At 41.2% G+C, this 25,590-nt stretch overlaps 1 protein-coding gene across 1 annotated transcript in view; it reads right to left on the reverse strand.

The window, feature by feature from the left end:
* The window catches only part of LOC118835591 (cytochrome P450 2W1), a 41,832-nt gene extending 22,950 nt beyond the window's left edge, over window positions 1-18,882 (reverse strand). The window contains 4 exon segments of the mRNA XM_036742820.1: window positions 1,664-1,821; window positions 1,945-2,094; window positions 5,004-5,166; window positions 18,685-18,882. Coding sequence (XP_036598715.1) covers window positions 1,664-1,821; window positions 1,945-2,094; window positions 5,004-5,166; window positions 18,685-18,882 — 669 coding nt within the window.
* Window positions 18,883-25,590: the final 6,708 nt, after the last annotated feature.

The raw sequence follows: 25,590 nt of genomic DNA on the forward strand, positions 1-25,590 counted from the left end.
TGATTGAAGAATTCAAGGACTGTCACATGAAGAGAGATTAGACTTGTTCTGCTTGGCCTCTAATGTCAGTACCAGGAGCCAAGGGTAGTAGAAACATATTTAGATTTGTTCTTAGAGAAAATTTCCTAACAATTAGAACTACCTCAAAGTGGAGTGGGTTGCCTAGCCTCAGGAGGTAATAGGTTCCTCCTCACTTGGGGTCTTTAAATAAAGGTTGAATACTCACTCTGCACGGTTGTTGAAGAAGACTTTGTTATTCAGATGTGAATTGGGCTAGATGCCCTATCAGGTCCTTTCTTGCTCTGATTTTATAATTCCAAGGATGCTTTCAGTTCTAAATCAATGCTGTTATGATATCAAATCCATTTCTAAGAATATTTTTGTCAAAGAGGAAGAAGAAACTGCAGAAGGGTATAGAGGATGCACAGAGGGAGAAGAAGAGAAGGAAAATCAGACTGACAAGGGGAAAAGAAGACAAGTATTCTCGAGGAGGAGGGACCTTGAATATAGTCTCTGATAACTTCTCAATTTTGCTGGTCTTAACCTTGAGACTCAAATGAAAAGTCCATTGGGTTGTCTAACACTTAGTACCTGATGACTAACCAAATCAAATTAGAGATGTACCCAGGGTGGGTGACTGGGGCTTTGACATAAGGTAGAAAATTTAAAGGGCACTGACAACATTGTACTAATCGTTGACCCATTCCCTACTGTAAAGCCAATCAGTAAGTGAAAGATCTTTCCCACCCATTGAATAGGCTTCAGATGGGGCCAGCAAAGGAAGGCCTAATTAGAGATAGGCCCACACTCTTTCACTAACTAGGTGTGAGGCCCTAGGCTAGTTAGCAAACTAGTTTGTGAGAGGCATGAAGCCCTAAGGGGATTTGCTAAGACCAGAGCCAATGGTAAATGCACTGAGTTCTAGTCAATTAGATGATGGGTAGGACTGTATAAAAAGAGAGCCTAGAACTGGGAGCAGAACTGGGAGCAGCAGAGCAGAGAGCAGCATCAAGAGAGAGTGCAGATGGGAGAGAGCTGCAGAGATCAAGGAACTCAGAGTTAGCAGAGCTGCAGGAGAGAGTGCTGAGCAGAGAGTTAGGATTCATGAGTGATCTTTTATGGGAAAGCCCTAGCAGTGAGGGGAAGTTACAAGTGTGGCTTGGTTCCTTGCTATAATATTTTGTTATAATTTCCTTGTTACTACAGTGAGGTGGGATTACCAGTTTTGGAATATTATTGCTACTATATCAAATTGGGAGCATTGGTCCTTGGATTTGATCCTCTGGAGTCTAAATAAATGTTATACTTCCTCTGCCTTCAACCTAGAGAATCCCTTATACTTTGTGATTGCGAACCACTCAGGTATGTCCATGGCCCTCTCCAAGGTCATGAATTTTGCCTTACTGATATACCTACAACTGCAATGGGAGGCAGGGAAGAGATGGCTCATCCTCTCAGTACTTTGTCCTCTTCATGCCCAACCCCTATGAAGGCAGTAGCCAAGGATATTTCTTCTACTCCTATCCTATGGTGATATCTCAGGGCACCAACCCCCAGGTGAAGCCATCCTTTACCCACATCTTGCTCCATGTGCATTAACTGCTAGTTAAAGCTTTGCTAGCAGTGCTTACCTTTAGCACTGAAGAGGGGGAAAGCTACTCACATGGAGGAAGGGAGAGCCAAGAAGAACCATAACTTCATCTATGAGTCTTAATAAAGTAACAAATGTTGGGTCTTGATAATCAAACCGGTCTCCAAAGAGCAGAAGAAAAGTGACATTGGTTGGCGCCATGTTGAATAGTTTCAACTTGAAAGATTTGCCTGCAAGAGTGAAAAAAACAACCCAACAACTGCAATACTTTACATTAGGAGGCACCAAATTCAAGTTCTCAGAAAAACTTATCTATAGCAAAAAAAAAAAAAAGGTGGAATCAAAGATCTCACCTTTGAAAGAGTCTATCAATCCTTCCAGGAAGCTAAATTCTTCCAGAATCTTCTTCACCATCAGCTTTTTCCCCATCCCAAGCTTATGCATGCTAGACACGGTAAAGTTACGAGTAGTTTTCCACAGTTCCCCAGATGAGAAAAATATACCTGTGGGGTGAATGCATTGCAAGTTATTCCTTCCCTGGAAATGTCACACCACCTCATTCCCCTCCATTCATCCCCTACCACAGTTTCCAAGACAGCCAAGTATAAAAAAAAAATTCAGCCAGGAGTCAGGAAGCTATCATTGATGAAATAGGGCTTCAAAGACATAGAGTTCCATGGCCCAGAGACACACTTCTCTGAAGACATCTATCTATCTTCTGACCCAGAAGATGGTTTGAGAAAGGGGTCTAATGTTGATGTTCTCCTAGTAGCTCTAGCTCTTTAAGAGAAATGTATGACTATTACAGCAACTCATAAAAGCCCTATGCTTTCTTATCTTATTAAGTGTAAATGCAGTCTCAGCAGATGGTATCAGAACAACTCATCATTCATCCGTCCATCCATCCATCCATCCATCTATCCATCCGTCCATCCGTCATCCATCCGTCCATCCGTCCATCCATCCATCCATCCATCCATCCATCCGTCCATCTGTCCATCCATCCATCCATCCATCCACCCATCCATCTAGCCATCTGTCCATCCATCCATTCTTAAAAAGCTCATCTATTGCTACAGTGCTGTCCAACTTAAAAGGCTTTGAATTCTATCTACCCTTATCTATGGTTCTTTCAGTATATCTGACTCTGACTTTGGCTCCCCATCACTTAGCCTGCACCCTTAGCCCCATTACTCCCATTTTATCTGTCCCAGGTTGATTTTCATCTGCTGTTTTCTACCCCCAGCCAAGCAGCCTCCCAGCCTGTTCTTCCTCCTCCTTTTTCTGTAGCCTTAGAGAAGCACAGGCAGCAGCCCTCACTGAGCAACCCCACTGTATGTGCTCCAGACCCTTTCCCATAAGAGAACTGTGTCCAAATGTCCTCTGTTTCATTTCTGGGTCATATGACCCAGAACAAATCATCATTACCAGTACTCTCATCATCAGCAAACATTTGTTGAGTGCCAGTTGTATGCAAGTCACTGTAAGAGTTGGGAGGTATAAAAAGTCATTTAATTTCAATCAATGATCCTCAGTTTCTTCATCTACAAACTGGAAATAATACTAAACAGTAAGGTATAGTGGACAGTGTTAAAATTGGATCCAGGAAGATTGAGTTTGAATCTAATTTCCTATATTTACCACCTATTTAAACAAGTCTGTTTACCTCTCTGGGCCTCAGTTCCTCATTTGTAAAATGAGACTAGCTGACTACTAAAGCCCCTTCCAATTTTCATTCTATGATCCTATGACTTACCATGTGACTTTATGCCAATTACTCCTGAGTGTCCATTTCCTTATCTATAAATAATAACTGTTATTACCATTAAATGGCACGTTAAGAATTGCAAACCAATCTAGATGCATTGTTTCTCTTTTGAATTCTTTTTTTTGAGGGGGGAAGGCAGGGCAATTGGGGTTAAGTGACTTGCCTAAGGTCACACAGCTAGTAAGTGTATCAAGTGTCTGAGGTTGGATTGGAACTCAGGTCCTCCTGACTCCAGGGCTGGTGCTCTACTCACTGTGCCACCTAGCTGCCCCATTGTCTCTCATTTGATCTTCACTTTGAGATAAATGCTAGTATTATCCTCATTTTACAGATGAGGAAACTGAGGCAGAGAGCAATTAAGTGACTTGCCCTGGGTCACATAGCTAATAAGTATCAGAGCCAAGATTTGAATTCAGGTCTTGCTGACTCCAGGTCCAGTGTTCTGTCCACCACACCACCACCTAGCTGCCACCTGTATCCACTCCAAATGTTCACATGGACTATTTCTGCCTGAGCTATGGTAGAACTTTCCAAGCTTGTCTTGATCTGATCAGTGACAGCCAGACACGATGTACCTTGACTCCAACAAAGTGATGTCATTTTGCTCCTCTTTAAGAACGAAGGATGACAATCGCCAAAGGGAATGTAATTCCTATAGTATTACCTCACAGGACTGGTTTGAAGCTTCATTATTTCAATAAATCGCTTTGCAGATTTTAGCAAAAAATTTTTATTGATATCTTTGGTTTTTGCATTACCTTTATTTCTGAGCATATCCCTCCCCTGTCCAAAGATCCATCCCCTTTAGCAAAGAATAAAGGGAATGAAGGCAAAGAGAAGGCAAAGAAAAGAATAGTTCTGGAAAACTGACCCATCACCCTAGTAAGGCAGTGTATCTGATGCCCTGCATCCACGGTCCTCTTCCTCTTCCAAAAAGGGCTCTAAGCTGAGCCTGACTCTGGCCAGCCCCCTGCTAGTTTAGATTTAGAGAGGGGTTAGTATATTGCTCCTATCACAGAGAGCAGCTGTCTTGTATCTCTTCTTTGGGGCCAAGTTTGGTCATTTTAAGTTTGAGGGGGTTTTGATTATTCTTTCCACTTAGACTTTTGTAGTCACTATATTGTTTTCCTGTTTCTGCTTCACTTCGTAAACTTTAAAGTGCTATATAAATGTCTTGTTGTTATTATTGTTATGGTTGTTGTTGAACCGACTGCCTCACAGGGTTTGATGAGGGTCACATGACATGATAGATGTCCAAAGCCCTTTGCAAAGGATAAAGCTCTGTTGCAATACAATATAATGTTGTGAAAGATCATGGAATCACTTTCTTACATTTATTTGCAACCCAGTCCTTCATTTGTTTGAGACTCAACACACACACACACATGTATGTATACATAAGTGTGTATATATACATGTATATGTGTAAGTATGTATCCCTAGGCCTGGCGGCACACATTTAATTACATGGCTGTACTATGTAAAATTGTGAAAGCAAAATGGAAGCAAATGGCTGCTCCAAGAGACAGTCACCTTGGCTGACTTGGGCACTTGGGGTGGGGGGAGGTACATCTTGGAGGTTCTCTTCTTCCTCCCACTGTGCTCCCATGCCCACTGAGGGTCAATGTTTCCTCAACCACATACCCTGGCCTTCCTGGATGCACTGGAATATAGGGATGGGTGGTCTGTCAGCAAACTCCTCAGCAGAGTTGACCAATGCCTCTCTCACAGCCTCATAGCCGGTCAGCACCACCATCTTCTGGAGACCGAAGTGAAAGGTGAAGACGGGGCCATATTTCTCTGCAATCTGGGGAGGGGGGAACAAGGGTGATGTCATCAGTGAAAAGAAAAAGGTGGTTAAACCATATAATACATGGGTATATAAATGCCTTCTCTGAGTGCACACTGAGGAAAGCATCACAAAAGATTAGAACTGGAAATTGCCACAGAGACCATATTGTCCAACTCTCTCATCTTAAGCAAACCAGGGTCCCTTGATTCTCAGGCCATTACATGATATTGCTTCTCAGAAACCACTTAACGAGTGTACGAGCAGTGGAAAATGTCCAAACAATGCCCTAGGGATACAATAAGGCAGCAGTATGGCCAGAAAAAGCTGAATGTATGGTTAGGAACTTGGGTTCAAATCCTTCCAGAGTTGACCAGTGCTTCTTTCACAGCTTCATAGCCGGTTAGCACCATCTCCAGAAGGAGACCAAAGTGAATGGTGAAGACTGGGTCATGTTTCTCTAAAATCTGGGCAGGGGGAACAAGAGTATCTCCCAAGGGAAGTCACATAACCTATATATGTCTCAGGCAATTCCCTACGATTTATTTAGCAAGTCATATGCAGGTTGTATTGGTGCTGGTGGAAGGAGTCCCCACACTGGGGTGGTTTAGTGGAAAGAATGCTCTCTTTGAAATCAAAAGGCGTGAGTTCAAATCTCAGTTCCAACACTTACTACTGACTTGATACTGGACAAGTGATTTAAACCCTCTGGCCTTGGTTTCCTCATCTGTAAAATGAAGGAGTTGGATTAGATGGTGTCTGAGATTTCTTCTAGATCTATGATCTTATGACCAAATTACACATGCTTCGATTATTTGGAGAATCTGTGACAATTTGAAATTTTAAGCCAAATATTCAAGTCCACCAGTTATCCCTCAGCCCTGTAGACTTGCCTTTGTTGAACCTCCTACCGTCTAATATAAGGCTTGGTTTTGGTGCTTAATAAATGCTGCTTTTTCTTTTTGGCCAGATCTGGGTCAACACTGTCCTCCAACCTTTGCAACCCATGGGAGATGGGTGTCTGTTTCTGTCCCCTAGCTCCGAGAAATAGGCTTGATACAGAAAGGGGATGGGAGGAAGCAGGTGTTAAGATGTTAACACCCCTGAAATCCAATCATCTTGTTTTTACAGGGAGTCCAGACCAGGGGCTGGGAAGCAGAGATTTCAGACCTTGCTAGGAGATGCTGCTACAGCGTAGGATTTTAAAACCAACGATGCTCCTTTCACTTCCACTATAGTAAAGGATCCAAGTTTCATGCTTTCCCTGAGAGCAAGGAATAGACTTCTCCTTTTTCTCATTTTTATTGATTTGGGGATTTGGGGTATTGCTTTTTTTAACGACACCTTCATTTCTAAGTATATCTGTCCTCTAGCATTCCCCAGAAAGTCATCCTTATAGCAAAGAATTAAAAAGAAAAGGAAAAAACAAACACTTTAACAAGACTAACCAAAACTTTAAAACAATGTGATAACATAACAATATATTCCATAGCCCCCCACTTCTGCAAAGTAGGAAAGGAAAAAACATTATCTATGTTGTATTTTTATTTATTTTGTTAAGTTGTTTAGTCATTTCGGTCATGTCCAACTCTTCATGACCCCCTTTTAGGAGGTTTTCTTGGCAGAGATACTGAAGTAGCTTGCCATTTCCTTCCCCAGCTCATTTTATAGATGAGGAAACTGGGGCAAACAGGGTTAAGTGACTTGCTCAGGGTCACACAGCTAGGAAGTGTCTGGGGCCAGATTTGAACTTTGTGAGGATGAGTCCTTCCTGGTTCCAAGCCCAGTGTTCTATCTACTGTACCACCTACCTGCCCTATTTTGTTAAACATTTCCCAAGTACATTTTATTCTAGTTCCAGTGACACTGCAGAGTTTTGCAGAAGTTTGAGGTCCTTAATATTGAATTTGACACCCCTGAAATCCAATCCTCTTGTTTTTACAGATAAGGAGACCGAAGCACAGAGAGGTTAAGAGACTTTCCTGAGGTCACACAAGTATTAAATGGCAGAGCTGGGAGTTGAACCCAGGCCATCTAGCTTCAAATCTAGTATTCTCTCCTCTATGCCAGCTGCCTCTCTCCTCTTTGTGCCAATGTAAAGTAGTTGTTCCTGTGGGGTGATACATCACCTGCTTTATAGAACGCTATAGCTAGATGAGACCTTAGTATCTAGTCTGTCTAGTCTCATTTCACAGATGAGAATATTGAGGCTTGGGCCACACTCAGTGGCCTGCCCATCAGTGTCAAAGCCACATCTAAAATCCAGTTCCCCAACTCCCACAACACTCCTCTTTCTACTACATCACAAGTGATCTTCTTGTTCCATTTTAAATGGTGTCAAATGGTGTTGGTTTCAGAATGTCTGTTTGCAAATTAGCTATGGATGAATTACATGTTCAGGGATGAAGAGGTAGTTGAAATTAGAGTGGCCCATGGTAAATAGAAAGCTGGGGCTAAAGCCAGGAAGACTTGACATGTACCGGTTGTCTAATCTTGGGCAAGTCTCTCTCTCTCTCTCTCTCTCTCTCTCTCTCTCTCTCTCTCTCTCTCTCTCCCCTTAAAATTTATTTATTTATTTTTAGTTTACAACATTCAGTTTCACAAGCTTTTGAGTTCCAAATTTTCTCACCCTTGCTTTCTTCCTTCCTCCCTAAGACAGCATGCAATCTGATATAGGCTCTACATATACATTCACATTGAACATTGTCACATTAGTCATGTTGCAAAGAAGAATTATATGTTGCCCCCAAAAATCTAGACCACAAAATTCATTCCAAGCCAAATTGGAATTTATATTTGGCTTATGGATGTCACCGCTTACCCTCCAATGGTGTGAATAACTGAATTGTCTTACAGATGATTACTGGTTTAAAAAAAAGCATATGTTACTGGAATAGGGCATCATACTATGTTATTGCTACTGTAGTCTAAGAGCTTCCACTCTCAAGTCAAGCCAACAAGCATTTATTAAGCTCCTGCTATGTACCAGGCGTTGTGCTAAGGACTGAGGAGACAAAGGGGGGGGGGAGTTTCCACTTTCAAGGAGTTCACAGTCTAATGGAGGAGACATCACACAAACAGCTGTGTACAAACAAGATATATACAAAGTAAATTGGAGAAAATCTCAGAGGGAAAGCACTAAGATTGAGGAGGACCAGCAAAAGATTCTTATAGAAGGTGGGACCTTAAAAAAAAAAAAGAAGGTGGGACCTTAATTGACAATTGAAGGAAGACAGGGAAGTCAGTTCATTTGTAACTGAGGTGGTATTTTCTTACTGTTTTAGAATGATAAATTAATTAAGTCTCTTTGATTGATCACTTACTAGGTGATAATCCCAGGCCCACACCCTTTTGCTACTAGTTGCAAAGCTCCAAGCTGATTAGCTGGTGTATAAAAAGAGAAAACGAGCTATTTGCTTGAGGCTCTCACTCCTGGAGGAGTGTTGGTGAGGGACTCTGGGCAGCCACTGTAAGAGCTTCAAGAGAAGGCAAAGAAGCCAACCCCACATCAGGTTGCTGAAGGAAAAGACTCTGGGGAGACTTGAGAGGAGTGGAAAGTCTCCATCATGCCTCTACCCCCAGCTTGCAACTCTAGAGATCTGGGGGAGTTTCCCCTTGAGTGAGATCAAGGACACTCTTTCTTGGATGAGCTGAGTTATCTCAGTCCTAATGAGAGAGCTCCTTCACTCTGTATTGTCTGGTGTATATTCTCCTATGTATACATTTTTGTTTTGCTTATTATTTGAATAAATAGTTTTCTTTGATGTTTGCTATGTGTGTTCATTGTGGAAGTGATATTACTTGGGAAAGAGATCAAGGCTTGGATATAGAGCCTGAGGTCCCCCTTCCCCAGGACATGACAAAGTGATCAGAAGTTAACTCAAATCCAATCATATCCCTTACATGAACAATTTTTAAGGGAACAGCTTATATTGGAAATCAAGATGGTCTCTTAGCACTTATTCAACCAAGTGCCCTTGAAGAGTTTGGCCTTTGTTTCCTTGATTAAATTGGGAGTCTTTGAGCTCCTCGCTTCAAGGGAAAGCCTGGTTTACATGGGTTTGAGTGACATGTTTGTGACATCAGAGGCTTTTAGACCACGTGGGTTTAAGTTGCATTTTTGTGATGCTTTTAGGTCATGTGGGTGAGTTGCATGTGTGACTCACCCTTGACCCTGAAAAAGATATAAAACCAGAAGTTGGCTTTCTCTTTTTCGGAGTTCTGAGCCACAGCAGACATGTGACTCTGGGCCAGCTGTTGTTACAAGCTCTCGGCTGCACTTAGACGTTGGTAACTATGAATTGTATTTGATCTTTCTGTTGATGTTTGCAATTTGTTTGTATTTGCTCTGAAGTTCAGGGTGCTGGCTTTTTCCCCTGAACTAAGTGAATGGTATTTGTATGCTGGATTAAAGTAAGATTGTTAATCCCTTAACGTTGCTTTCCTTAGTAAAACAGATCAAAAGAACCTGGGCTTGCAGCATTCTGTGAGCTGGCTGTTGTTGGTTTTACACCCCCACAGCAGCTCCTAGCTGGATTATTGAAACACAGCTAGACATACTTCTAGCCCAGCACCCCCTCTTTCTGAGCAGAGAAGAATGGTGGCTACCAGCTCCAACTTCCTGTTTCCCCTTCTGGCAGGAATGAAAGTCTCTCTTGGGGAAGGGTGAGGGGAGAAGAGACTAGAGATATCTATTCTGCTTCCTTTTGAACCATACACAACAACCCCCTCCCCTCGCCCTAGCCATACCAGATCTAAAACTATATTATAAAGCAGCAATCATCAAAACTGCATGGTACTGGCTAAGAAACAGAGTGGTGGATCAGTGGAATAGGTTAAGTACACAAGACACAGTAGTCAATGACTAAAGTAATCTACTGTTTGATAAACCCAAAGACTCCAACTTCTGGGATAAGAACACACTATTTGACAAAAACTGCTAGGGAAACTGGAAAATAGTATGGCAGAAACTAGGCATAGACCAACATCTCACACCATAAACTAATATAAGGTTAAAATGGTTCATGACATAAAGGGTAATACCACAAGCAAATTAGGATGGCAAGGAATAGTTTACCTCTCAGATCTATGGAGAAGGGAAGAATTTGTGACCAAATAAGAGATAGAGAACATTATGAAATGAAAAATGGATAATTTTGATTACATTAAATTTAAAAGGCTTCGCACAAACAAAGCCAATGCAACCAAGATTAGAAGGGAAGCAAAAAGCTGGGAAACAATTTTTATATCCAGTGCTCTAATAAAGGCCTCATTTCTAAAATATATATAGAACTGAGTCAAATTTATATGAATAAAAGTTATTCCCCAAACAGGCAGTTTTCAGATGAAGAAATCAAAGCTATCTATAGTCATATGAAAAATGCTCTAAATCTCTATTGATGAGTAGAGGATTCTGGGAAGATGGCAGAGTAGGTCAGAAAATTCCAAGTTCTCAAGATTTTCCTCCACAAAAGAGATAAAACAGTGCCTCAAGGCAAACATAGAGCAGTGAAAATAAATAAGAGAAGGGGCAGAACTGGGGTTCTCTCCGAGCAATCAAAGAAGATCTGAAGAAAAATCCCTAGATGAGGTTTGGCTGCTCTGAAGAGTAAATGCTTCCAGGCTATGGACTGCATACAAAACAAGTGGCACATCCTGGGGTTAGCTGAGTTGGGAGGCTGCCTCGGCCCTAGCTACAGGAACTTTTAGCCCCAGGACAGTGAGAGGAGTTAGGTGTTTCTGGGAAAGATAGAGATCTTATACTGACAAGGAACACCAGACCCAGCTGTGCTGCCAGGGGGCAGGGGGATGGGGTGGAGACCAGCACATGCCCCATGAGTACAGAAGCAACAGGGCAGGACACCCCTGGCAGTGTGGCAGGATACCTCTGACTGTGGACACTTACAGGAGTCTGGAGGCCTTGGTTTGGGTTCGAGGTCAGAGAGAACTGAATCCCTCATACCCCAGGGCTAGAGGTGATTACAAAAATGAAGCAATTTTAAGAAATGCATAGGCAAAGGAGAAAGAATTCAACCATAGAAATGGGAATAGAAAAGACTGAGATTCATCTTCAGAAGAGGATATTGAAGCAAAGAAACTCTCTTCTACCCCAAAGAATAACATCAAATGGTCACCAGCCCAAAAATAATTCATAAAAGAACTTTAAAAAGACTTTAACAATCAAATGAGAGAGATTGAGGAAAAACTAAAAAAAAAAATCTGAGAAAAACAAGACTATGAAAAAACGTCAACCAATTAGAAAAAGAGATCCAGAATCTTAAGGAAGGAAATGACTCCTTGAAAATCAGAATTGGGCAAAGGTAAGCCAGTGAAAGTATGAGAGATCAAGAAATAATAAAAAAATATAAAGAATGAAAAAATAGAAGAGAATGTGAAACACCTCATAAGAAAAAACAACTGATAGGGAGAACAGATCAAGAAGAGAAAACATAAGAATAATTGGACTACCTGAAAGCTATGATCAAAAAAAATCCTGATACAATAATACAAGAAATAATTAAAGAAAATTGTCCTGAAGCATTAGAACAAGTGGGGAAAGTAGAAATAGAAAAAATCCACTGATTACTACCTGAGAGAGATCCTACAAAGAAAACCCACAGGAATATTGTAGCCAAATTCTGAAACTCCCAGCTCAAGGATAAAATGTTAAGAGCAGCAAGAGAAAAACAATTTGCATATGGGAGTGTCACAATTAGAATCATACAAGACCTAGTAGTGGCAACACTAAAAGACCACAGATCTTGGAACACTATATATCAAAGAGCAAAAGAACTGAGGTTGCAGCCAAAAATATCATACCCGGCAAAGCTAAGCATAATTCAGAATGAAAAAAATGGACATTTAATGAATTGTCAGACTTTCAGGACTTTGTTTTTAAAAAAACCAACAACACCTGAACTTAATAGAAGATTTGACATATAAGAGCCAAGAGAAACATAAGGTACATACCAAAGATGAATTATGAGGAACTCAGTAAGGACAGACAGTTAACCTTTCATGTATGAAAAATGTAAAATGTATCCTAAGAGTCATAAGAAAATTTGGGGTAGACCTGAGTATGATATGAGTTCAAAAAGTAAAACTGTTCAGGAACAGCTAAAAAGAGTAATTATCTTATACAAATGAAGTGCAAGAGGAAGAACCCATACAGAGGAATTAGATGGGGGAGGAGGGCTGGTAGTTCTGGAAACCTACTTTCATTGGAAATGGGTTTAAGAGGGGAATAAAACATATACATCTAGAAGAGTATAAAAGTCTTCTAAATTTAGAAATAAAATAATAAGGGGATAGAAAAGAGGGAGAAGATAAGGGAGGGATCATTAGAGGGGAGGGTGAGGGAATAGGTCAGAGAAGCATAAAAGGGTGTTTAGATTTATGGGAATAGGAGCATAAGAGAGGGATCATTGGAGGTGGAGTAGATCAAGTAATAGGAGGGCAAGGTAGGGAGTAGAAGTAAAGTAGAGACGTCAGGAGGGATAGGAAATAAGAGATACACACGAACATAAAAACAAAGATTAGGAGTAGAATCTGTTAGGGAAAGCATATGTTTATATATGTATACATATATATGTATATATATATGTGTGTGTGTATATATATTATATATAATATATATATACATATATATATATATATATATATATATATATATAGCCATGCTTAATTGTAGCCTCCAGGTAGGGAGGGGGAGGAAAGGGATGAAAAGAACAAAGTGAAACGTATACAACAGAGAACAAAAGAAAATCTGCAAGGAAGCTAAGAAAAGATGGACAGCTTTGAACATAACACATAGTATTTAATATCTAGGCTTTCTTGAAATGGAAATTTGTTGCTATATATTTTGAATACTGTCTTACATTCTGCTGTGCACATGATATTTTTTTTCTTTTCTTATTTTATATTTAAGCTTTAATATACAAATTTATAATAGGTATCTTTTTCTTATGTATTTTAAGTTTTAATAAAAAAATTTAAATAAATCGCTATTCAATTAGAGAAATGCAAATTAAAACAACTCTGAGGTACCACCTCATATCTATCAGATTGGCTAATGTGACAAAACAGGAAAATGATAAACGTTGGAGAAGACTTGGGAAAATTGGAACACTAAATACATTGTCGGTGGAGTTGAGAACTGATCCAATCATTCTGGAGAGCAATTTGAAACTATACCTGAAAGGCTATAAAATTGTGCATATCCTTTGATCCCGCAATACCACTACAAGGTCTGTATCCCAAAGAGATCATAAAAAAAGGGTAAAGGACCTGCATGTACAAAAATATTTATAGCAGCTTTTTTCTGTGGTGGCCAAGAATTAGAAATTGAGGGGATGCCCATCAATTGTGGAATGGCTGAACAAGTTGTGGCATATGAATGTAATGGAGTGCTACTGTGCTATAAGAAATGATGAGCTGGCAGACTTCACAAAAACCTGGAGTAAAGTGAGCAGAACCAGGAGAACATTATACACAGTAACAGCCACATTGTGTAATGACCAGTTTTGATAGACTTAGCTTTTCTCAGCAATACAATGATCCAAGGCATTTCCAAAAGACTCTTGATGGAAAATGCAGTCCACATCCAGAGAAAGAACCATAGAGTCTAAATGCAGATTGAAGCATACTATTTTCTCTCTTTTTTTTCTTTCTTGTGGTTTTTCCCTTTTGTTCTGATTTTTCTTTCACAACATGACTAATGCGGAAACATGTTTAATATGATTGTACATGTATAGCCCATATGAGACGGCTTGCCATCTTGGAGAGTGGGAGGGAGGAAGGAAGAAAAAAGTTTGGAACTCAAAATCTTATAAAAATGAATGTTGAAAACTATCTTTACATGTAATTGGGAAAAATAAAATACTGTTAAGTGGGGGGAAAATAAGCTCCCCTGGCAACATATGGAACCCTTCACTACACATGTGGGCCCTCCCCTTCTATTGCTACATATGATTCATGGGGAAGAGGGGTAGACGGGGGAAAGGGCTAGACCTGTGTGGGGAACCGAGGTGTTGGTTGCCTGGGGAGACTGAGTAATCAAGTGTCTTGCCTATGGCCACCTAGCAAGTATGCATTGGGCACAGGACGTGAACTCAGAAGATGTGACCCAATGACAAACCCTCTATTCACTATTAATTTATTAATTATGGTTAGATCTGCAGTTCCATTGATTTAGGGAATTTTGGGTGGAAATGCCTCCAGCCAACGCAAATTGGCAATTTTTTGTTTTTATTGTTCAGTCGTCTCAGTTGTCTCTGACTCTTTGTGACCCATTTGGGGTTTTCTTGGCAAAGATACTGGAGGGTTTGCCCCATGATTTCTGCAGAGAAGTCATTGTTCAGTTGTTTGTCATGTCCGATTCATTTGGGATTTCCTTGGCAAACATACTGGAGTGGTTTTCCATTTCCTTCTCCAGCTCATTTTACAGATGAGGAAACGGAGGCAGAGTTAAGTGACTTGCCCAGGATCATGCAACTAGTAAATGTCTGAGGCCAAATTTGAACTTAGGTCTTCTTAACTCCAGCCTGTGCCACTGGCTGGCAATTGCTATTTTCAGAGAGTTGCCAGGGGGTGCCTAAGTGACTTCCCCAGAACCACACAAGCAGTATGAGTTAGAGGCGGGTCTTGAACCTGGCTCTTCTTAACCTGGAGGCCACCATGCCTCTCTTGCTGCTTCTGGTTTATATACTACCTTCTATTTTAAAAAATAAAAGGTGGAAATTGGAAAAACTGGACCCCAGGTAACTGGAATAAGAGGTTAAAAGGAGAGTAAAGACTAGTATGTTGTTTATTTCCTTCCACTTCTAGAGGCCAAAGTGATAGATAAGTATGGAGCCAGGCCTCGAAGGAGAAATAGATGACAACAAAATAGACTTGTAGAAAAGATTTAGTCTAAGCGATTCATTACAGCGGTCCTCTGGGCTCAGTACCTATGCCATCAAGTGCCTTGAGCTTCCCTCCACTTTTTAAAAAGTTTAGGTGTTTTCTTAAAAGGTGACATGGCTTTATGGATGGAATGCCAGGCTCTGAGACAGGAAAACCTGGGTTCGAGTCCCACCTTTGATACAAACTGACTGCAGGACCTTGGACAAGTCTGAAATTATAACTTGCCCAGAACAGTTGCTGATCTGTTTTGGTGGAGACCATTTCCTTCTGTGTGCACTCACAGATCCTGTCATTTTTTTAATGCCTTATTAAAAGCTTAATGTCAAACATCAATGAAGCCAACTAAATTTGCTGTGTAACTATTTACATTAGAATTCTTTCCAGTGGGTAAAGTAACATAACAATTTCATAACAATTTCTTCCTCTAAGCCTACATTAGGATTTTTTTGTCCACTCATTCTCTTACCTCGTTGAACTTAGTTTGTGATCCTTTCTTCTGGCTCTGTTTTCTTTCCTACTTTGAATTCTTTCGTAAAAGCTTTTCAGGATTTCATTTTATTTTATATACTTGCTGATCTTTGTTTTTCATAGGTATCCTGAGATAACATCTAGTCTGAGGTTCCCATTTTACAGGTGAAGAAACTGATGTCCTGAGAAGTTCAATGACTTGCCCAAGGTCACAAAGGTAGGTCTTGGACCTACATCCTCTGATTCCAAATCTCCCACACTTCCCACTACATCACGTACTACAAAGCCTGACATACAGTAGGCACCTAATAAGTGCTTGCTGATTAACTCATTGCATTATAATATCCTGTTATATTAATGTGCCACAATCTATTTAACTATTCCTCTATCAAATATTGAACTTCTTTCCATGTTAGTTTTTTTTAAATTTATTTAACATGTTTAGTTTTCAGCATTGATTTTCGCAAGAGTTTGAATGACAAATTTTCTCCCCATTTCTACCCTCCCCCCCACTCCAAGATGGCGTATATTCTGGTTGCCCCGTTCCCCAGTCAGCCCTCCTTTCTGTCACCCCACTCGTTAGTTTGTTTTTTTAATCATGTGTAATGCTGCTATGAAAATCTTGGAACAGAGAGTCCATTTTGTTTGTTTGGTTATGATACACTTTCAGGGTGTATTCCCAACAGTAGAATCATTGGATTAAAGGCCATGATAATTTTTTCAAAGGGGCAGCTGGGTGGTACAGTGGATAGATCACTGGGCCTGGCCTCCAGGAAGACTCATCTTCCTGAGCTCAAATCTGGCCTCAGACACTTAATAGCTGTGTGACCCTGGGCAAGTCACTTAACCTTGTTTGCCTCAGTTTTCTCATTTATAAAATGATCTGGAATGTTTGCCAGGAAAACTCCAAAAGGAGTCTCAAAGAGCTGATCACAATTGAAATGACTGAACAATAATTTTTGCATCTTTTACCATGGAGTACCTATCTCATACTATCTACAGCTGCAGTTAGTCCATAATGAATGAGAATGAATAATCCTGAACTGCTTGCTGAGACTCTCACGCAGCATAGCAAGATTCAACCCTATCCATCCTGCTATATTCACTAAGGCAGGAGAGTAGGCTGAGGTATCTTCATTTTCAATAAAGGTCGGAATAATTTCATATTGGACCCTCAACTGACCAGAAATTTAAGTTAGCCAGAAAGTTCATTGCCTGAGGGTTTTAATTTCTGGTAGCCTTACTGCATTAGATGCTTAATCATCGGTGTGATGTTGTGGGAGGAGTACCAGTCTTGGAAACCAAACACCTGATTCTGATTCCCAGCTCTAACCCTAAGGAGCTTTGGGACCTTAAATTGAGCAAGATATTTCAACCTCTTGATGCTTCAGTTTCCTCCTCTGTCAAATGGAGATAACAGTATATGCGATATTTCCCTCACAAGGTTGTCGTGAGAAAAGTGCTTTGCAAATGTACGTTGTTAAACAAAGAAAGGAAAGAAGTCACAAGAGATTTTAATGGTTTTGTCTAAGGATACCATGCGTCACCGGCTAAGTGTGTGCCAAATGGGGCGGTCTGATGCACGGCCAGGGATTATAGGATCAAAAGATTATAGATTTAGAGCCAGAAAGGACCATAGAGGTCATCGAGTCCAGCTCCCTCCTTTTACAGATGGGGAAACTGGGGCACAGAGAGGTTAAGTGACCTGTTAACCGGCACCCAGCTCCTCATTGCCGCAGATCACCAAAGGAAACAGATGAAAGGATGGGAGAGTTCAATGCAAGTCCATCCCCACTATCAGAAACCAGAAATCAATGGTGGCTCCATTAGAATGGTTTCAGAGACAACCCACCAAGCAGCTAAAGAGACCCAAGTCAAAATTTTAGAAACAGGATCCCTTATCCAAGACTTCTCAACAGTAAGATCAAATGAGGTAAAATTTGGAAAAGTATTTAGCACAATGCCTAGGACATCGCAGGTATTTAATAAATGCTCATTCCCCTGCCTCCCCCAAAAACTCATTCCCCACACTGGTCCAGGATGGCATCATGGTCATCTTTACCTTAGCAGCCTTGTTCCTAATAAGCTCATAGACAGAGCTGGAAAGGACCTTAGAAGCAATCTAGTCTGAGCTTCCCATTTTACAGGTGAAGAAACTGATGTCCTGAGAAGGCCAATGACTTGCCCAAGGTCACAAAGATAATCAATGTCAGAGGCAGGATTTGGACCCAGGTCCTCTGACTCTAGATCTCACACTCTTTCCACTGCATTCTGTACTGCCTCCCTCCTGACCTGTGATGGCGTTAGTCAGTCAAGTATTTATTCAGTATTTACTATGTGCCACACAGTGTGCTAAGTGCTGAGACTGTGAAAGCACAGAGACGGGAGATGGAGGAATAGCAAGAAGGCCAGTGTTGCATGATTGTACAGTGTGTGTAGAAGAATACACTTTAAGAAAACCCAGAGTTAGGAAGGGGCCAGTTTGCGAAAGGCTTTAAATGCCAAACAGAGGGTTTTATATTTGATCCTAGAGGTAACTGGTAACCAGTGGGCAGCTAGGTGGTGCAGTGAATAGAATGCTGGTCCGGCAGTCTTGAGGACCTGAGTTCAAAACTGGCCTCAGAGACTTACTAGCTGTGCGACCCTGGGTAAATCACTTAACCCCACTTGCCTCAGCTTCCTCAACTGTAAAATGTGCCGGAGAAGGAAATGGCAAACCATTCTAGTATCTGCTTAAAAAAAAAAACCCTAAATGGGGTCATAAAGAGTCAGGCACAACTGAAACAAACAACAAAAGAGGTAACGGGAAGCCCCGCACCAACACCCCACTTCCTTCTGTCTCTGGATAGCCAGATCCATCAGGGCTCAAGGAAAGTCCCCTTCCATTCTGAAGACTACCCCCAGCTACTGCAGCTAACAATGTTCTCTTGCTCTCCTGAACTCAGGGTCTTATATCTCTGCTATGCTCTACAGCCTTGATGAATATTGTTGAAGCGAATAGTGGAAAAGTATTGCCTGTTTTCCCCCCACTCTCCCCTACACTAGGGTGGAGGAAGCTGGAGAAAATGAGATTCCAGGGCTACTTGGGCCAGTCCCACCAATCCCAGAGCAGAGTCTTACTGAGAGAGGAGCTGGCCCCTGGAAGGAGATGGCAGTTAGTCTTACCTTCATTAGTGACTTGTCCTGTCTCCTGAGATCCAGCAAGTGAAGGTTCCCAATGAAAGGGAGAGGGGTTGGCCCAGGGGGCCACTTCCCAGCTGGCTCTTTGGGTCGGGTGAGGAAACAGAACAGCCTCCAGAAGAGCAGAGACCCCAGCAAAGCAATCCCAAGGGGGTCTGACAGGAGAAAAGTAAGGAACGACATGGTAGTCGGGACCTGTTGAGCAGGCAGGGGAGGTGCCCCCAGGATGGCTGTCCCACCACGGTCTGTCCCAGAGTGCAGGGCTTACTTCTATACCTTCCCTGGGAGTGTCAGAAGCACTCCACCCTCTTTGCTCACCTTGGAGAATGTGGAATAAGCAGTTTGCAAAAAAACCAGGAGCAAAAAGGTTTAAAGTTACAAACGTGGTATGTGAGTGAATGAAGCCTCTGAGAAACTGAGCTTTATCGAGAGAGGGCTGAGTGGACAGTGTGGGTATCCACAAAGAATGGGTCCCCAAGTTCATGGATGAAATATTTCTACACCAATTGCCTGTTTGCCCACAAAAACAGAAAGATGAGCTCAGTCAATATTTTTTCATGAGCTCATTGTGATCTCAAACCACTATCCCTACTAAGTGATAGCGTCAGCAAGACCCGAGTGCAAATCCAGCCACAGACCTTTACTGGCTGTATGTCCCTGAGCAAGTCACTTAATCTTTGTCTGCCTCAATTTCTTCAACTGTAAGATGGAGATAATAACAGCACCTCCCTCATCGATTGTCATGAAGATGAAATGAGGTGATATTTGTAAAGCGCTCAGCGCAGTACCTGAAACACAGTAGGCACACTATAAATGCTTACTTCCTTCCTATTCTCTAAAGTCCTAACCAGGCATATATTGCATCCCTTCCAGTTCTCCTACATCAATCGATCACCCATTTAACAGCATTCATTAAGGGTTGACTATGTGTCAGTCCCTGTACTAGAGGACGGGAATATCAAGACAAAAATGAAGTGGTCCCAGCCCTCAGGGGGCTTACATTCTATAGAGAGAGACAATGCACATACATATAAAATGATATTGTGGGTAGGGTGCTAGATGCGAAGGAAGACCCGAGTTCAGATGCTTCTCTAAACTTTGTAGAATTAGAGAGGTGTTCGGGCACGAGGCGAAGTGAAGTGCCCAGGGTCACACAGCTGATATGTGTCAGAAATGGGGCTTGAATTCAGGTCTTCCCTGAAGCTAAATTCCCAGTTCACTCTCTCCTTCTTTGCACTGCCTCTCATGCAAAATACAAATGATAACTACCATTTATATAGTGCTTCATGGGGCTGCCGGGTGGCCCAGTGGATAGAAGACCAGGCCTGGAGTCAGGAAGACTCATCTTCCTGAGGTCAAATCCCACCTCAGACACTTATTAGCTGAGTGACCCTGAGCAAGTCATTTAACCCTATTTGCCTCAGTTTCCTCATCTGTAAAATGATCTGGAAAAGGAAACGCAAAGCACTCCAGTATCTTTGCCAAGAAAACCTCAAATGGGGTCACAAAGGGTCAGATGTGACTGAAATGGCTAAACAAAAAATAGAAAGCCTTTAGGTTTAGAAAATGCTTCATCTCATTTGATCCTCCCAACAACCCTGGGAGGTAGATGCTAGATTATCCCCATTTTACAGATGAAGAAACTGAGGCAAACAAAGGTAAAATGATGTACCCAGGATCACATAACTAGTTAAGTGTCCGATGCAGGATTTGAACTCAGCTCTTCCTGATTCCAGGTCCAGTACTTTATCATTTTATTTATGTGGGGACTTTCAGATGAGAAAACTCCTACCAATTATGATGAATTCCTTTTCTGCAACTTAGATAATGAACACTGAGACATCAAGTGATTTGATCAGGGTCACGCAGCTTGTGTGAATGTTTCAGAGAGAGGATGTGAATCATGTCTTCTTAGCTCTGAGCCCCACTCAAGCCACCATTCTAAACTGCCTCTTCATACAAATTTCATTTCCTCTGTGACAAAAGTGCTTTATGAATATTGAATTGTTTATAGATGTCAATAAATAATAATAATAATAATAATAATAATTGTTGGTTCCTTTTTTCCTGGACTTCTTTTAATCTATTTTCTTATAAACCCTCTTGGATGCCACTTCATGCTTCATTATGGTCATTCCTGCTCCAATCTCTGTAGGTCCACCAAACTCTCATTTAAATTTTTCTGCTAAATATTACTTTCAGGGTAACCTCCTTGGAGCATTGCTGTCCTTTTCTGGATGAGATAATATCATTGCTTACTGAAGCATGTGCCTAAGAAGAATACGGTGCCTAAATCTGATTTCTCTTTGCAAAATCCCAATTGCTATAACTTGTCTCTGGCTAAACATCCCTGCCATCCTAATTTGGATTCTGAGCCTATTTTTAAAAAATGCTTGGGGACTATGCTATGCTTCTGTAATGAGACGGTAATATGTGGGTGGAATTTTACAATGACACACTTATTACTATGTGCTAGGGCATGTAAGGCAGCTGGTTTGCACAGTTGATAGAATACCAGGCCTGAAGTCAGGAAGACTTGAGTTCAAATCCTACCTCAGACACGTACTAGCTGTGTGACCCTGAGCAAGTCATTTAACCCTATTTGCCTCAGTTCTCTGCCTGTAAAATGATCTGGAGAAGGAAATGGCAAATCACTCTATTATCTTTGCCAAACAAACCCCAAATGGGGTCATGAAGAGTCAGACGTAAGTGAAATAACTGAACAAAAATAATAAATCTTCCAACAGCCCCACAATGTAAAACCAGATAATGTGTCACAGTGGGAATGTTTATACTACTAGTAACTAACTCTATGTCTCATGTAGATGAAGTGGAGTTAGACATCCCACTTTTCTATGGGTTTGACTCATTCCCCACAAGCAGGTCTAAGATCCCAGAGATGGACCACCACACAGACGCATTCAGACTCTCTTAGGGCCCTTGGGATAACCATGCAAAAGGGAAATAAACTTCATCTACTTAACACTTCAGTTCTTAAGCCCCCATCGGATGTTTCTATCTATACAACCAGCCACCTAGTTTGACACTTTTAGATCTGAAACATAGCTATTTATTGAATAATAAGGCAAAATAAATTATATGTACTAATATATCAAGGCCAATGCATAAATAACCAAATGCATAATGCACATATTACCCTCTTCCACCAACGCATTGTGTAGCTATGGTGAACAATGGGCACACACTTACAGGAACACATGAAGAAGGCTCCTTCACTTAACGGCAATTCACAGCTCTAGACTGTAGGCTTCAATATACCTGTGCCATCTATACCCAAAGGACTATAAAACCATGCATACCCTTGGACCAAGCAATACCCCTACCTGGCCTGTATCCCAAAGAGATAAAAAAAAAACAAAAAGGAAAAGGATCTATATGTACAAAAATATTTGCAGTAGTTCTTTTAATGGTGGCAAAGAATTGGAAATTAGGAGGATGTCCATCAATTGGGAAATAGTTGAACAAGTTGTTGTATATGATTATGATGAAATACTATCATGCTATAAGAAAGGATGAGCAGGATGCTGTCAGAAAAATCTGTAAAGACTTACATGAACTGATGCAAAGTGAGCAGAACCAGAAGAAGATTGTGTGCACAGTAACGATGATACTGTATGGTTAGCTGTAAATGACTTAGCTCTTCTCAGCAATACAACGATCCAAGACAATTCTGAAGGACTTAGGATGAAAAATGCTATCCACCTCCAGACAAGGAACTGATAGAGTATGAATACAAATCAAAGTATACTTTATTTTTCTTGGCTTTTTGCCTGTGTTTTCTTTCACAACATGAGTAACATGGAAATGTATTTTACATGACTACACATGTATAACCTATGTCAAATTGTCTGCCTTCTTAATGAGGTCCAGGGTGGGGGGAACGGAAGGGAGGGAAGTAGAGAATTTGGAACATGAAAAATTTTTTAAATGACTGTTTAAAATTGTTTTTACATGTAATTGGGGGGAAATAATAAACTTAAGAGAAAAAAAATTACTGTCCTATTCAGGAACATCTGGACCACATGCAAATGCTTCTCTGTTCATTGCTTGACTATTGATTTTCACCACTTTTCAGCTGGGGAAATCATCTTCTTTATTGAAAATAGCTCCTTCAATTAACCATCACCCTAATAGATGTTTAGAAAGTGTTAGCCATTATTGTTAATAGCTGTTCTCTTTAAGCTAGAGAACTGCAAAGCTCATTAACCTAGCTATCTTTTGGAAATAGAGACCAGAGCAGAGCCAACTATGTAGTCACCTGGATGTTGTGGTGTCTAATTAGAATGAAGCTTATAGCAACCACTCAGGCTTAATATTTTAAAAAAATTTAAGTTTTTATTGATGTCTTTGGGTTTTTTTACACCATTATAGTTTTCCTTGCCACTCTCCCAGAGAGTCATTCATAACAAATGGTGATTTTAAAAAGAAAAAGAAAAAAGAGTGAAAAACTAGCGTATCTGACCAATATATTTTTAAAATCCAAAAATATGTGCAATGTACCACATCTTTGCTCAGCGATGGGGTGGGAATGTCTTCTCATATTTCTTCTTTTTTGTTCAGTTTTTTTTTTGGAAGGGGGAAGGCAAGGCACTTGGGGTTAAGTGATTTACCCAAGGTCACACAGCTAGTAAGTGTCAAGTGTCTGAATCTGGATTTGAACTCAGGTCCTCCTGACTCCAGGGCTGGTGCTCTATTCGCTGTGCCACCTAGCTGCCCCTATATTTCTTCTTTGGGGCAATGCTTATTCTTTATAATTCGGCAACTTTCCCTTCTGATTTTTTTAGGGAGAGATCTTTCTGTTTACATTATCGTAGTCATTATGTACACTGTGTTCTTGGCTCCACTTACTTTAGTCAGCCTCAGTTCATGTAGATCTTTTTGTACTTCTCTGTATCCTTCATGATCATCATAGCGCAGTAACATTCTGTTCCATTGGTGTACCACGATCTCTTTAGCCAGTCTCCATCAGGTTCACCCTTTGAGTCAGCTCACCAGGCTACCTACCTCCGCTGTTACAAAACCCTCCCTACTTTCCTTTCTCAAGACAGAGACGGCAGCAAAGAGCTGCAAACTCTACCTGGCAATGAAAGGTAACAGCTGTCCCTAGACCTCTTGGTCCATGAAGGAACTCTCTCTGACCAGTCAGGACTACTGTACCTTCCCTCCCTCCCCCGCTGTTTTGGCTGTCTTTTCTTGCCCTCCTCCTCTAAAATTAGTAGTTATAGTTCGAAGACATAGATGAGAGCTTCCCAACTCTCAGTGACTTCTCATTTTCTTAGCTTCACCCTCTTTAGTCGTAAAAGTTATATGCAAATAAGCTAACATCCCATCGTTCTCTGGAGCCTTGGACTTCTCAACATGGCAGTCCCTCTCTTTGGTGCCCTTAAAACCCTGTTTCTTCACATTCACATTTTTATTTAGTTTTTAGTAAGCAAAAGATTCTTCTCTGCTCTTTTCTTTCTTTTTTTTCTCTCTGCCATTTTCTATAACTAAACTGTTCCCGCACAAGTGAGGTATCACTTCCTATTGTTAAAAAAGAGATCTGAGTTCTCAGATCCATCCCCAGATCATTTTCTCTAAACTGTCCAAAATTGATCCCACTGCTTTATGCATGTATTATACCCGTTTATATTAAAAACAAAGTTCTTTTTTCCATTCATAGCAAGTATTAGGCCCTAAAGACAGGACCGGGGTGGGGGGGGGGGAGCCAAGATGGTGGCTAGAAAGCATGGACTCGCTTAAGCTCTCCCCCAGGTCTCTCCAAACACCTGTAAAAATGACTCTGAACAAATTCTAGAGCTGTATAACCCATGAAATAGCAGAGGGAAGCAGGGCTCCAGTCCAGGAAAGCCTGGATGGTGGCTGGGAAGGGTCTATCTCACAGAACTGGGAGTGGGGTGGAGCAGAGCCCAGTTTGGGCTGCACCAGGACCAACTAGACTGGGAGCCAGGCAGAACAGGCGTTAGGGCCCTGAATCATTGAGCTGTGGCAGTTACCAGACTTCTCAACCCACAAACGCCAAAGACAACAGAGAAGGTTAGTGGAAAAACTGCTAGATCAGAGTGAAAGGAGTGCGTGGTCGGCCCTAGCCCTGGGGGTGTGGAAGTGGTGCAGCTCTGGGGCTGCTTCCAGAGCTCCAGCTGTGGTTGCTTCTGGTCCCAGGCCCACCCTGTGGGAGGAATTAAGTGGCAGATCAGAGTGGGAGTGCAGAGCCTGCTTGGATCTGGGTCGCAGTCCGGGTTGGCGGTTCGTGGGGGAGGAGGAGCACTGCTGTGGCAGAGTTTGCTGCATAGAAGTAGCTCTGAAAACAGCAGCATAGCCCCTTAAGCTTGGGACAAAGTACTCTCTACTCTACAAGTAGTCATACTCTGAAAAAAGCTCAAGGGTCAAGTAGATGGCTGGGAACATGAATAGGCAGCGAAAACGGTCTCAGATTCAGACTCAGACTTTGGAATCTTTCTTTGGTGACAAAGAAGATCAAAACATACAGCCAGAAGAAGTCAACAAAGTCAAACAGCCTACATCAAAAGCCTCCAAGAAAAATATGAATTGGTCTCAGGCCATGGAAGAGCTCCAAAAGGATTTAGAAAAGCAAGTAAGAGAAGTAGAGGAAAAATTGGGAAGAGAAATGAGAGTGATGCAAGAAAATCATGAAAAGCAAGTCAATGATTTGCTAAAGGAGACCCAAAAAAATACTAAAGAAAATAATAAGTATTAAAATCCACATCAGCAACAATATCTTACATCCTTTGACAACAAATACAAATCTCTTCCTTTGCACAAAAAATACATTTTTATGCCCTTCCCATGATTAAATCTACCATATAAAAAGGACTTAGAGATAGTGTACATTATACATAGCACACTGCA

The sequence above is a fragment of the Trichosurus vulpecula genome, chromosome 1, assembly GCF_011100635.1.
Source record: "Trichosurus vulpecula isolate mTriVul1 chromosome 1, mTriVul1.pri, whole genome shotgun sequence".
In the NCBI taxonomy this organism is placed as follows: Eukaryota; Metazoa; Chordata; class Mammalia; order Diprotodontia; family Phalangeridae; genus Trichosurus; species Trichosurus vulpecula.